The sequence below is a fragment of the Artibeus jamaicensis genome, unplaced genomic scaffold, assembly GCF_021234435.1.
Source record: "Artibeus jamaicensis isolate MK-2021 breed Jamaican fruit bat unplaced genomic scaffold, CSHL_Jam_final contig_445, whole genome shotgun sequence".
Classification (NCBI taxonomy): domain Eukaryota; kingdom Metazoa; phylum Chordata; class Mammalia; order Chiroptera; family Phyllostomidae; genus Artibeus; species Artibeus jamaicensis.
The window spans coordinates 291,483-306,011 of NW_026521832.1; the positions used below are offsets into that span (position 1 = coordinate 291,483).

Genomic DNA, 14,529 nt, shown 5'->3' on the forward strand with positions numbered 1-14,529 from the left:
CTGCCAGCCTTTCCCACTGTCTTAGGCTTCTGACCTGCACCCTGACAGCATGTCCTGCACTAATTCCTGCCAGCGGTCTATATAAACATACTGATTGGGGTCTTCCGGCTTGCCTGTTACTATGAGGTGGGCTGTCCTAATTATACCTAAGTTTAGTGTTCCTTCAGGAGGCCAGCCTACTCCAAATGTTGGCTACTCAGAGGTGCAAAAGACCTCTAACTGATTGGCATCTATGCTTGGTTCCTGGTCCCGGAATCAGTCAGAGTTTTGCAGCATGCAATCTAACACAGTGGAAGGTCCCTCGCCCATGGTGATCCTCCCAGAATGACGCAGACAAACAAAGGGAAGGGGGTTTCATTCGCCCGCCTGGCCTGCTCCCTCGAGGGACGAAGTCGGTCTTGGCTAAGGTTGCCCCAGCAGAATTAGGGGTTAGCTGCCAACCGTTATGCCGTTATGACCTGACACAGGAACTGCAGGTTGGGGCCCACTCTTGCTCCGTAGGACCAGCCCATGGAGTCACAAACACAGTCACTCACAGTTTCACTCTCAAGCACTCTGAGTTTAAACAGTCCCTCTCTGGTTGGACTCTAACCGACCTGACTCCTGGCCAGACTCGAACCAACTTGATTCCTGATTTGAGAGGTGATCAATCTCTCTTTGGTCTCGGGCTCTGGTCCCCAGGGCACTTACTGATTTGGCGCCTTCTGTCAGGTCATAGTCCGAAACCCTTGCTTCCTGTCTGGAGTGTGGGCCTGCGGCCATCACCCCAACTGGAGGGGGTCTGAGAAATCTCAGGGCACGTGTATCCCTGCTTCCCCAGTTGGACCTCCGGCCACCACCACCACCCCACCCCCTCTTACCTAGTCTGCGGCAAGTCGGCCTGAATTTGTGTAAGGTCGCTTCCCGGTCAGGGAACCAAATGTTACAGGAAAATGAAGCAACCAGACACCAAGGGATTCTGGCACGAGGTTTATTAACGTGCATGGACGCATAAGAGTCAGTCTCCACATTCTGAGCCCCAAACAAAGGATTCTTGGGGTTTATATAGTCTACGGGGTCTTCCTGTCTACATAGCAAAGTGGGATACAGAAGTGGAATGCGGTAATTAGTTCTATCTACAGGGCAGAAGCAGAGTACAAAGGCCAAATGTGAAAATTAGTTCTAACTGCGAGGGTGCTAGCCCCAGCCCTTATGACTGTCCTGCTGTTTGCTTTTCCCAGACAGCCTATCGCTCTCCCAGGGTGCCTGGGATTTTGGTGAATAAAGGTTTTCCAAAGCTTCCCACATCACAACCAGTGAAAGGTTGTAGATATGTTAAATAATCATTCCAGAGGTTAGCTGCAAAACTGTTGCTATGCAAAACAGCTCTCAATGGCTCTGCTCCATTTGTCCCTTCCCCCAACTGACATGGGGGGTGGGGGTGGCAGGTTGAGGACACCTTAATATTTCCTGGATACCCTGAGTTCTGGACCCCATTCCATATTCTTTTTTGGGGGGCCCCCTTCCTGGCTGCACCCTGTTACAGTGATACCTCATTGTGGTTTTAAATTTACATTTATCCTGATGATTAGCAGTGATGTTGAGCATTTTTTCATGTCTCTTGGCCATTTGTATGTCCTCTTGGGAGAAATGTCTATTTATGTCCACTGCCAATTTCTTTTTTTTTTTTATTATTATTATTTTTTTAATTTTATTTAGTTACTTTTCAAGTACATTTTTTTTTCTCTTCCCCCCCCCCCCCCCCCGCCCGGTTTCCCCCCTCCCTCCCATTTCCCCCCCCCGCCCCCCAGTCCTCATCTCTGTGTCTTTCATACTTGTTCCTCAAAATCCCTCCCCATTTTTCCCCTTAAGTTCCCTTCCCTCTCCCCTCTGGTCGCTGCCCACTTGTTCTCTATTTCAGCATCTTTGTTTTTATTCTGTTTGCTTGTTTGTTTTATTCTTTAGCTTCCTGACAAAGGTGAGATCATATGGTATTTGTCCTTCAATGCCTGGCCTATTTCACTCAGCATAATGCTTTCCAGTTCCATCCATGTTGTTGCAAAAGGTAGTAGTTCCTTCTTTCTCTCTGCTGCATAAAATTCCATGGTGTATATGTACCACAATTTTTGGATCCATTCATTTACTGATGGGCACCTAGGTTGCTTCCAACTCTTGGCTATTGTAAATTGTGCTGCTATGAACATTGTGGTGCATAGGTTCTTTGAAATTGATGTTTTAGGATTCTTGGGGTATAATCCTACACTGCCAATTTCTTTAGTGGGTTTTTTTTTTTTGGTGTCAAGTTATAGATCTTTATAAAGTTTGATTATTAACCCCTTATTGGATGTATCATTTGCAAATATTCTCCCATTCCTTTTGTTGGTTTCCTTCACTATGCAAAAAGTTTTTAGTGTGATACAGTTTCATTTATTTTTTAATTTATTTCCCTTGCTCAAGGAGATATATTTTGCTCGGTTTAATGTGCTCCCATGTATAATGCTCACCAATATTTTGTGTGTATGATACAGAGAGTTATTATACCCATTATCATACCCCTGGTATGTAATCATTATACCCATGTATAATGTGCATCCTTATTTTTCCCTCAAAAATTTGGGCAAAAGAAGTGTGTATTATACATTTAAATACAGTATATTCAAAGAGATACTCTTAAGAGCAGTGTCAAGGAGTTTACTGCCTATGTTTTCTTCTAAGAGTTTTACAGTTTCAGGTCTAACATTTAATTTAAGTCTTTAGTTCATTTTGAGTTTATTTTTGTGTGGAGTGTAAGAAAGTGATTGAGCCCTGGCTGGTGTGGCTCAGGGGATTGAGTGCTACCCTGCAAACCAAAGGCTCACTGGTTTGATTCCCAGTCGGGGCACACGCCTGAATTGTGGGCCAAGTCCCCAGTAGGGGGCATGTGAGAGGCAACCACACATTGATGTTTCTCTTCCTCTCGTTCTCCCTCTCTTCCCTGCCGTCTAAAAGTAAGTCTTTAAAAGAAAGAGCAATCACATTTTTTCCTTGTATCTGTCCAGTTTTGCCAACATGAGTTGTTGAAGAGACTGTCTTTACCCCATTGTATATGCTTGCCTCCTTTGTTGTAGATTAATTGACTGTGTAAAAAGGAGTTTGTTTCTCTGCTTTCTGGTCAATTCCATTGATTTATATATCTGTTTTTATGTCAGCATCATACAATTTGATTATTGTAGCTTTGTAGTATTGTTTGATATCAGGGAATGTGATACCTCCAACTTTGTTCTTTCTGAAGATTTCTTTAACCTGGATCTGAATAGTAAGTGTACTTTGGAATCATTGGTAATCAAAAAATAGATTAGAAATATTATAAAACTTTATTGTCAATTCCTAGTCTATAAATTGATTTATACTGTAATTCAGTTTATGTCTTATGTGAGTCATTTTTTATACTCACCAATATTATAATCTTTTACTGCTCTGATACCACTAATATATCTTTTTCATTAGATTTGAAGAGAAAATTAGGTGATGAATTCATTGCAGTTTTTAAAAAATTAGTACAGATTAAGAAAAAAATCTCTTAGACGTTTTCCCTTTCAGCTCTCAGTGGGAACCATTTAAGAAAGTATTCTGCAAACATCTTACGGAATTTGTCATTTGCCAGAGAGTAACAGAGTGTAATCCGGGGAGTGAGCAAGCACATACAACATTTCATAGCATCGGCTCGTGTACTGCATATTATTCTGAAAATACATACTTAGCTTTTTAATGAAAGATTTATTTTTTTTTATAGGAATATATTTGTCCCAGATGTGAATCAGGCTTTATTGAAGAAGTGACAGATGATTCCAGGTATTGTACACACTCATGATAAATCAGACATTCTGTTATCAAAATTATTTTCTCTCAGCATTGAGTGAATGAATAGGAAGGAATTTGTTCTGTAACTTATACTGTTTGCTTTGAGGAAGATGGGTGAGTTTGGAGAGGGAGAAAAGTGGTATAGGGAAGAAGAAAAATGGGAAAATTTGGAAACCGATGTTACATTGGATGTGATAAGATGTATTGTTTCTGATCATGTGTGGCATTTCTTAGTAACCTATATCTGTAACTCAGTAAATCTGGTAAGTTTCAGTTTATTTTCTGAGATTTTAAGGTTCTTTTAGATTATTGATTACTTTTTAGTGACCACTCTATCTGAAGCTAACTGCAGTTATACCTTCTTGGTGGGCTGAGAGTGGCACCTGACAACAGATATCTAGTAAACAGGATATTTTCTAGCCAGGGAAATTGTTATTATTCTGCCTTGAGTCCTTGTCCTTACTGGGATTATTACCAACAAACACTTGCCATCTTCCTACTGTAATACTAATATTTGGATTTGTAATGTTTGAAATTGGCTCTCATTGGTCTTAGTAAAGGTACAAAACCTATAAAAGGGGGAAATATTTCTCGAAGTGACTATTATATATTCCTTCTTGGTTAATACGAACAAAACTATAAAAACTTAATAAAAGTAGAATAGCATTGATAGGATGGCCTTTTTGGCTAAACATAGTGGCACATTTGTTTATTTGTGGCTGCATGGTTAAACATTAGTTGGACAGTTGAAGTGTTAACTGGATAAAAATCTATTCTGAAGCCTTTCATCTTAATTTTGGAGATTTTAATGGCAGTAAATAATACCTTTACTATTGCTGTTGGCAGAATCTAAACTTGAAGGTCCCTTCCACAACCAGGAAAAACCACACATTTTACAGTATGTACTATTAGTTTAACATTATCAATGATTGATGATTTTATGTATGAATGAGTTGGAGCTTCTGGGGCTGTATATGGCATGGGATTTTGTTTTTTATAAGCATTTAAATGTTGATGTAATAATCTCTGTTTTAAATACACAATACCAACTCTAAATGTGTAAGATTAGCACAATAGCAAAATTAGCAATTAGGTGTGTCATGGATGGCATGCTAATTTGGGTATTTTTTATTCGTGCTTATAATTGCATCAAATACTTATTTTAAGTACTTAGGCTCTGCATGCATTAAAAGTATATTGGTTGTTGGGTGGCAGTTAATGGCTGTACTTTCTCTTGTTTTAAATCATATTTCTAATTTCTTTAGGCCTATATACAAATCACAGTCATAAATGCAGATAGTAACTATAGGACGAATCTTTCCCCGCAGGGAACTATGAATTCTATGGATCATGCTCTCATTTGACTTAGTAATTCTTTAATTTATGCCTATGTAAATGAAAGGTTGTCGTATACAGGTGTTATTGATAGCAAATACTGCAATCTAAAGATAATGTCTTTTGAAATATTAGTTTTTTAAATGGTTGAAGAAGTCTTTTTTTTTTATTAATAATCATTGTCTTAGAGGCAGCATGGTGTTTTCTTCTGCAAAGTTCATAAACATTTGCAGATTTGAATACTTACAGTGGTAAGTAGTGGATGACACAATCTAATGAGGAAATCCTTACATGTAAATATTGGATAATGGCTCCCATATGCTACTAGAAATTTATCTAGGGGGGCACTTTGTAAATTTTCTGAAACTTTGTAACATTTCTCAGAACAGTGGTTGTTTTTATTATCCCTTCCCTATGATTAGCCCTATCACTCTTAAAAAATACTAAGGAATTTGAAGGAAACGGGGGGTTGCTGATGGATTTTAAGGGGGAGCAGAACCCCCAAATGGCTTTAATTACCAAGGCTATTGGAATCCCTGAAGCCATGTAGTAAAGGCAGGAAACAGCCTTGGAAGCTTGTCTCAGCCTGAGCAATAAAGTGGATATATACCATCGTTCATTTAAAAAAAGTTATATGGTAGTTTACTTTCTTATTTGGCATGGATTATAGGGTACTTTTAGGTTTGTTCTACATCCAAAGTATTTTTTTATAAAAGCATTTTAGCTTCTGAAACAAATACAGGTATTAAATGATTTCTAATGAGAGATTAATATGGCCTGAGAATAAGTACATGGAGAATAGCGTTTGCTTTGCTTTTTCCCTTTTGGTTCCTGACTAACCAGGTTGTGTTTACTCATTAGGCTCAGCACAATGCCTGGATTTGTATTGTAATTCTGAAAATGAAAGCTACTTACTGTAGCTTTCATTAGGGTGAGTTGTATATGTTTGTACACTTAACATGTGTCTCCTGAAGTAAAAGTTGTATCCAGCAGTTTTTGTGGTTCTTTTTCCATCCCCCTTATCCCAAAGCTTTAGCCAGTTTTCTCTCTTAGCAGATTTCACAGGGACAGTATTTCTCCGTCTTTGGAAATACACAGTTATTTCATTGTTTACACATGTGATACTGATTTTTTAAGTTAACTCTTTTCAGGTTATCAATATAGAATATGATATTACAGGGTTTTCAAAAGTGGTTATAACAGAGGAGGTGTCATGTAACAATTAGGGCAAATTGCTGAGAGGAGGCAGGAGTGGGGGAAATAAACTCTTAGGCAGAGCTGAAGATTAAAAGTGCTTTCCCTCTCTGGGAACGGAGGGGCTGCCAGAGGAGAGAGGTTACCCTAAGCTGCTTATGACTCAGCAGAAAGGAGCTTGTAGAACATGTAAGGGTCAATACTTCTGCCCCCTTGTGGCAGCTGGAAGAGAGGCAAAGGAAAACGTGGACTATGTTAGCCTTCAGTGGTTGAAAAGGTGGACACTCCTACAGGTTTCCCAGAATCCTCCAGGAGGAATTTTGGAAGAGGACTTTTAAACCAGAGGCGGCAGAGACGTCCATCTTGTGAGTGGCAGATGCAGGGACTGTTTGGGGCTTAGTGCCCACAGGTTCGGAAGCCAGCTCCTGGAAGCAGGGTCCCATGCCAGAATGCTTGACTTGCTGGGCACTAACTAGCCCTTTAAACACTGCGACCCTACCCTGTGCTGTATGGCATTTGGGTCCTGGATTGCTTCCACTCTCTCCCTGAGAGCAGTGCACAGAGGCTGAGAGCAACACATGGAGACATGACCTGGGAAGTTCCCCAAGAATGGACTTTTCCCAGCACAGCTCTCTGGAGTGATCTGGCAGCACACCCCAAACCCTGAGAGAAAGAGAGCTGCTGTGAGGCAATGGTGATTCTGGCACCAGAGAAAGAGAGAGGATTTGGAGATGCAGAGACAAGACCTGTTGGAGTAACAAGCTTGGGCTACAGATGAGCAATAATGGGGGACTTCTGGACTCGGATTCGGACTTTTAATCTTCTTGGGAGTAGCTGGTTTTTTGTGACTTGGAACAAGAATGTTCCCAGCCCCCCTCAAATTGGGTTAATAAAAACCCATTTTCTTCCCACAAGTCTTCATGTTATGTGTGTGCTTGGTGACAAGCCACTGCACCCCATGCTGTCCAGATACATGATGAGTGCCCTGTATAATGTCTGATACATAATAAACACTCTACATATACTTGTACTAATAAAATACAGTCTTTTGGGAGGGGATAGTATTTATATACCAAAGAAATCGACAAACACTACAAATCAGGGCCTCCCCCTGCCTCTCCCCAGATAACCAAATTTTAAGCATTTAACTAGCTTACTGTAATAGACATTTTTTCAAGTATTTTTTATAATATTAAAAAAAATGTTGAAAACTTTTAAAAGTGTTAAATACATTTCTTGGTAGAAATAGAGAAGCACTCAATGAAACATGTAACCTATCTTTGTCATCAAACTTTTAAAAACTATTATTAATCTTTTCTCCCTCAATAACCTCTTTTGATGATCTAGACTATATTTTAACTAAATTACTGTTCCTTTTAGCTTTCCTCATCAAGCTTAACTGTCTTCTGCTCAGTTTACCCTCAGTACCTTTTAAGTCTTATGAAAGAGAGATGCAGCATTTTTAATGGTAAAGGAGAACCTTTTCAAAAGTAAATTACTTAATAGGCAACCAAATAAGAAGGGCTGGGTTTGTTTGACTTTAGTGGTAAGTACTAAATCCTATTAGCTGCTATTTTGACAGTCCTAGGCTGTTGAGTGTCAGAGGGAAAGCAATATACTAAGTTCCTTTTGTTTATACACCAAAAGATTAGGTTTGCTTAAATTCCAGAGGAATTTCAGAAGACTAAGTTTTAAATAGAAAACATCATAGGCTGAGAAAAGAAAAAAATAAAAATTACATCACCCTCAAGCAGTTCCATCAAGGATGAAATTTCAAATCACATCATGCCTCACACTCAGTTCTTGGTGCAAAATAAATCACTTGAACAGAGTGCAAACTAATTTTTATTTTTAAAATGTTGTCCTGGTGCTGGCCTTGAGGCTCAGTTGCTTGGAGCATGGCGGGTATGGTGGACGGGGACAGGAATTATGGATTCCATTCCCCTTCAGGGCACATAGCTTGAGTTACAGGTTGATCCCTGTGGGGTGCAATCCATTGATGTTTTTTGTGAGGGCGACTTCCCTGTGAGTCTGTTGGTCTGTCTCCCCCTCCCCTCCCCCCCTTGCCACGGACACAAGTGAATGAATAATGACTGAGACATCATGCTGGATCTGTTAGGGGAGGAGTGGGCTGTGGCCAGTTTCTCAGAGGAGACAAAGGCCAGCAGCGGCCAGTTTCTCTGAGGAGAAAAAGGCCCTGAACGCCCACAGTAGATAACACTTCAAAGATATCTGAGGGCTTCGAAGTCTGAGTCAGTGTCTGTCAGGAAGAGAGTTGCAGAAACTTTGGGAGACATACTCATTTCCTCTTGGACCCTTATATGAATGAAAGCACTCTTTAGGAGAGCAGATTTCACAGGTTTATCAGCAAGTCCTTGTGATGCCAGATTTTTCCCCAGGACACACTCTAGCAAGGCAAGGAGCTGCACCTCTCCCCAACAGGTATTCATTCAGGCTTAAGGGGATTAGAGCCAGGAAGCACTTCTCCCAGAGAGCATGGGGACTTGGGCTTTGGGGCGGGGGGGCAAGAGTCCATTGCTATTTGTTGCAGTCCCCCGAGTCCTTCCATGAAGGCCTCCCAAGTGATTGAGTCTGGCTTAGGTTGCCCCCCACTGTGAGGGGTCCTACCCGTCACTGACTTCTGACCAAGCTTTGGGGGCAGGGAGAGGAACTGAGGCAGCATTTGTTACCAGAGACAGGCTTTGTCTTCTGCGTCTGGCATTCCAGAGGTTCTCCCTCTGGCCCTTAGCCACAAGGGGTTGAGATACAATTCCTAAAACTAGGCAGAGCCGTCTATAACAGTTTTTTTCTCTTTCTACCACCTCTTCCTTTCTAAAAATCAATAAACATAATAACCTCAGGTGAGGATTTAAAAAAATGTTTCCCTAAGACTTTCTTCTTGAACTTCAAAAGCACATTTTGTAGTTACCCATCAAAGGAAGCTCAGTATTTCACTCCCCCCTCATCTTCAGCTGGTGTTATCACTTTTAACTGTTAATAAACTACATTAATTTAAAACTGATTATTCTGTTTGTAAATTATATACTGAATTACATATAAATGAATATGTATACAAGCTAAAGTTAAGTGAGTCCTTTTCTCTGCCCTTCATTGATTTTATTTTTAGTAATTTCTGTCATTTTGGAGACACAGTGATTCACGTCCCTTGTTTGTTAAAAGATTAGTGTTCTGGTCATGAGGAGGATAAAAAGAAGTCATGGATTTTATCAAGGTTTGTGCCTAGCATTGATAACATTTGACTGTGGGGTGTGAACTTGACTGCAACTTACTTAGTTTGTTTATTTTAAGGAGAGTGAAGGGCTAAAAAATGATTTACTAAACTCGGACACACTACCTTAACCTGTATAATTCATTAAAATTTGTTTATGCCCTTAATTTTCTTAACAAGTTTTTCCACAGCCTGGAATTAACTAGGTAAGTGCTTCTCATCAACCTCCCTGCCAGTGTAGGCACTGATCATAAACCATATTTTTCCAATTTGGCAAGTTTTCTGTCATAAGGACAAACAAAATGTTCTTGAGATGGAAACATGCTATGTTTTTTTCCTCTTTGACACCAAGCTCATTTCAGGAGTGGGGAGCAGTTCCTGCCTAAGAAATTCTCAGAACATCCTTCTCACTACCCTAACTGTATGCATAGTGTTAAACCCTCCATTTGGAGGGAGCTCCCTTTTCTATGCCAAGCAAGACCGATTCTGCAGCACCTTTCCCAACCTCCTGGATGAAATTGACACACCTTTCTCTTGCTCCTAGCTGGCAGCACCCGTCTTGTTTTGCTTGCTTGTATGGTGTGTACTTTTTGCCCACATTTTTGAGGGAAAATAAGTATGAGCATTATACATGGGTAGTACTAATTCTTTATATAAATGTTTTTAATTCTTTTATTTACATTTATGTGTTAAAAGTGTAACTCTAGAAAACAGTAATGATCATCCATATGCAAAATAATACCCTGGAACACAAAAATGGGTTTTGTTTCTAAATATAAATAAGTAAAACATTGAATTAAAAAATTAAAATGAAACCACTAGTCTATTGTAAGTGCTATTATTATTCTCACTTTATACATAAGGACACTGAAGCACTGTGAAATTGGTGTCTGAAAGGCACTCAGCTGGTAGATGGCAGAGTAGGAAAGCTCCATGGACTGTGCACTCAAGTGCTCTACCATACCTCCCTGCTGCATTGAGGTAGTTAGCTGTGTAGTTTCTCACGTGTTTACACATATGGTACTAATTTAACAACTTTTCTTTTCTTTTTTTTTTATTTTTTTTATTTTAGATTTTATTTATTTATCTTTAGAGGGGAAGGGAAGGAGAGAGGGAAAGAAATATCACTGTATGGTTGCTTCTCATGTGATCCCTGCTGGGAACTGGCCCCTGCTGGGAACTGGCCTGCAACCCAAGCATGTGCCCTGACTGGGAATCGAACCGCGATCTTTTGGTTTGCAGGCCCGTGCTCCATCCACTGAGCTACACCAGCCAGGGCTATTAACAACTTTTATTTTCAAGTTCTCAATATAGAATATGGAATTGAAGGGTTTTCAAAAGTGATGAGTGTTCTGTATAATGTCTGACACATAATAAAAACTATAACTATTAATAAAGTACAATCTTTACCCTCTGAATTTATATTTATAAAAGAAGGGAAAGGGGCGGGCGGAAATGAATGGGACAAATTCTAAATATTTATAATGCAACATAGAATTTGAATCGAAGTCAGAATGTAGAGGAGTATGGGGGAATCTCATATGGTTGGTGAGTTCAGAAAAGACTTAATGGAGGAGGTTGCATTTGAGATGAACCTTAAGGATAGGTAGATGAGATGAATCAAAGAACAGGAAAAACTATCAGGAGAAGGAAAAAATATCGAGCCTCTTTTATAATGTGCTAAATATAGTACTAGACCTCTTAACATTGCTACATTTAGTCATTCCCAAGTAATATTAACTGTTATTGTCTCAAATGTGTGTATTTGGTGGCTGAATGGTTTTTTAATGAAACATTATTTTGAGAATCTTGTCTTACTTAGCCTCTTTGAGAATAAATGTTTTTCCTCTTTTGCTAAGTCAAATTTGAATTGCATTGCTGGCTCTGTGGGTCCTAGTTCAGTGTGATGGCTCCTCTCCTCAATTTATCACCTGATCTTTCCTTGATTTTCTAGTTACAGTTTTTTGTAGATTAACCCACATGCCAGTTAGTCATAATTTTCTTTGTAAATGTCATGTTGGGATGAGTTCTTTTTCTTTGTTGGAGTTTGTTCTCATTGTTCCATTCTCTATTTAGCTTCTGGGAGAGAAGTTTGTTGCTGGGAATAGAATCACTCATTCCTTTTTCTCTTTAGTTTTTTAGGTGGTGGTGGCAGCCGGGTGGACAATACCACATCAACACATTTTGCAGAGGTAAGTTTTCTTTTGGTTGTAGAAATGTTTCAGGTTGGATGTTAAAGTTGTGACATACTATATTACTTCATCATGCAGCAGAACTTCAGAATGGATAGGGGAAATTTGGGCAAGAGTAGCCCTTAAAATGGTTTGTGTTTTCAGCAGCTGGGGCTTTGGCATATTAACTTTTGGTAAACCCTAGATTGCAATAATAGCCTCTTAGCTGTTTTAAATCTGGTTGAGCTTTCAATTGTTTCTGCTGTATTGCGTGTAACTGTCTGAAAATAAAAAGTGTGTGCTTTTGAAACAAAAGAGCAGGCCAGAGTGAATTCTTAGTTCCCTACAGGAAGTTACCGTAAGACTGTCAGCTGATTTCTCAAAAGAAGCTTTTCGGGTTCCAAGGGGATTGGCAGGAAATATTCAAAGTCATGAAAAGTAGGAACCTACAGCCAAAATTGCTCTACCCAGCAAAGCTATCTTTTAGAGTCAAAGGGCAGACAAAGAGCTTCTCATACAAGAAAAAACTATAAAGAAGTTTATCACTATCAAACCATGATTATATGTAATGTTAAAGGGAGTTATTTAAGAAAAAGATCAAAACTATGAACAGTAAAATGTCAATAAATACATACCTATCAACAATTGAATCTAAATCAGTTAATTCAGTTTCTTTGTTAGATTCTACATATGAGTGAAATCATATGGTATTTGTCTTTCTCAGGCTTAATTCACTTAGCATAATATCCTCCAGGTCCATCTATACTGTTGCAACGGGTAAAATTTTCTCTTTTATGTCCAAATAGAATTCCACTGTTTAAATGTCCCATAGTTGTTTTATCTACTCATCTATTGATGGACACATGGGCTGCTTCCATATCTTGGTGATTATAATTGATTCTGCAATAAACATAGGGCTGCTTGTGTTCTTTCGAATTAGCGTTTTGGATTTCTTTGGATATATTTGCCAGAAGTGAAATTGCTGAATCAAAAGACAGATCCATTTTTAAATTTTTGAGGAATCTCCATACCGCTTTCCACAGTGGCTGCCCCAGTCTGCATTCCCACTAACAATGCAGAAGGGTTCCATTTTCTCCACATCCTCATCAGCACTTGTGTTTGTGGATTTATTGTTGATAGCCATGCTGACAGGTGTGAGATGGTATCTCATTGTGGTTTCGTTTATATTTTTTAAATATATATTTCATTGGTTATGTTCCTATAGTTGTCCCATTTTCCCCCCTTTATTCCTCTCCGCCCTGCACAACCCTTCCCACCCATATTCCTCCACATACACCTTTAGTTTAGGTCCGTAGGATGTACATGTAAGTGCTTTAGCTTCTACATTTCCTATACTGTTCTTAACCACCTGCTGTCTATTTTGTACCTACCATTTATGCTACTTATTCCCTGTACCTTTTCTCCCCCTCCCCCTTCCCCTGCCCCCATGGCTAACCCTCCATGTGATCTCCATTTCTGTGCTTCTGTTCCAATTGTAAGTTGTTTGCGTAGTTTATTGTTTTTATTTTAGGTTTGGTTGTTGATAGTTGTGAGTTTGTTGTCATTTTACTGTTCACAGTTTTGATCTTCTTAGATAAATCCCTTTAACATTTCATATAATAAGGGCTGGGTAATGATGAATTTCTTGAACTTGATCTTATCTGGGAAGCACTTTATCTGCTCTAGCTTTGCTGAATAGAGTAATCTTGGATGTAGGTTCTTGCCCTTCAGAACTTCAAATACTTCTTTCCAGCCCCTTCTAGCCTGCAAGGTTTCTTTTGAGAAATCAGCTGATAGTCTGATGGGAACACCTTTGTAGGTGACTGTCTTCTTTTCTCTTGCTGCTTCTAAGATTCTCTCCTTCATTTTAATCTTGGCTAATGTAATTATGATGTGCCTTGGTGTGTTTCTCCTTGGGTTCAACTTCTTTGGGACTCTGACCTTTCTGGATTTCTGTTTCCTTTGCCAGATTGGGGAAGTTCTCCTCCATTATTTTTTTCAAATAAGTTTTCAATTTCTTGCTCTTTCTCTTGTCCTTCTGGCACCCCTATGATTTGGATGTAGGAATGTTTAAAGTTGCCCTGGAAGCTCCTAAGCCTCTCCTCATTTTAAAAAAATTCTTATTTCTTCATTCTGTTCTGGTTGACTGTTTATTTCTTCCGTCTGGTCTAAAACATTGATTTGAGTCCTGGGTCCTTCCCTTCACTGTTGGTTCCCTGTACATTTTTCTTTATTTCACTTTTCATAGCCTTCACTTTTTTCTTTATTTTGTGACCATACTCAACCATTTCTCTGAGCATCCTGATTACCAGTGTTTTGAATTCTGCATAGGTTGGCTATCTCTTCATCACTTTGTTGTACTTTTTCTGTAGCTGTGATCTGTTCTTTCATTTGGGCCTTTTTTTTTTTTTTTTTGGTAATGGCATACCTGTTATGTAATAAGAGACAGGGCCTTTAAGTATTCACCAGAGTGGGGCAGCCCATGTTGGCTCCTTGTGATGCTCTATGTGGTAGAAGGGTCTGAGAGGAAACAATGCCACTTCTTCAGCTCTCTGCTGGTTTTCAGTCACTGCCTCTGCTACCCACAAGCAAATTGGACCCTTCTGGTGCTGATTCCTGGGTGGGTGGGTTTGTGTACATTCTAGGATCCTGTGGGTCTCTCCAACAAACACTCCCGTGAGGCTGGAAATATCTTCTGCCACTTCAACCCTCACAGATTTTTACAGTCAGAGGTTTTGAGGCTTTATTTCTCTGTACTGGAACCCTGGATTATGCAGTCTG

The 14,529-nt window shown here is 39.5% G+C and overlaps 1 protein-coding gene across 2 annotated transcripts in view; it reads left to right on the forward strand.

The window, feature by feature from the left end:
- The window catches only part of RNF115 (ring finger protein 115), a 91,224-nt gene that overhangs the window by 49,124 nt on the left and 27,571 nt on the right, over window positions 1-14,529 (forward strand). Inside the window, exons 2-4 of one of the 2 annotated variants that reach the window (XM_037145404.2) lie at window positions 3,752-3,810; window positions 4,666-4,717; window positions 11,712-11,769. In XM_037145404.2, the coding sequence (XP_037001299.2) occupies window positions 3,801-3,810; window positions 4,666-4,717; window positions 11,712-11,769 (120 nt within the window). In that variant the 5' untranslated portion in view covers window positions 3,752-3,800. The remainder of the gene's footprint in view (window positions 1-3,751; window positions 3,811-4,665; window positions 4,718-11,711; window positions 11,770-14,529) is intronic. The other variant, XM_037145402.2, reaches the window with a different exon arrangement.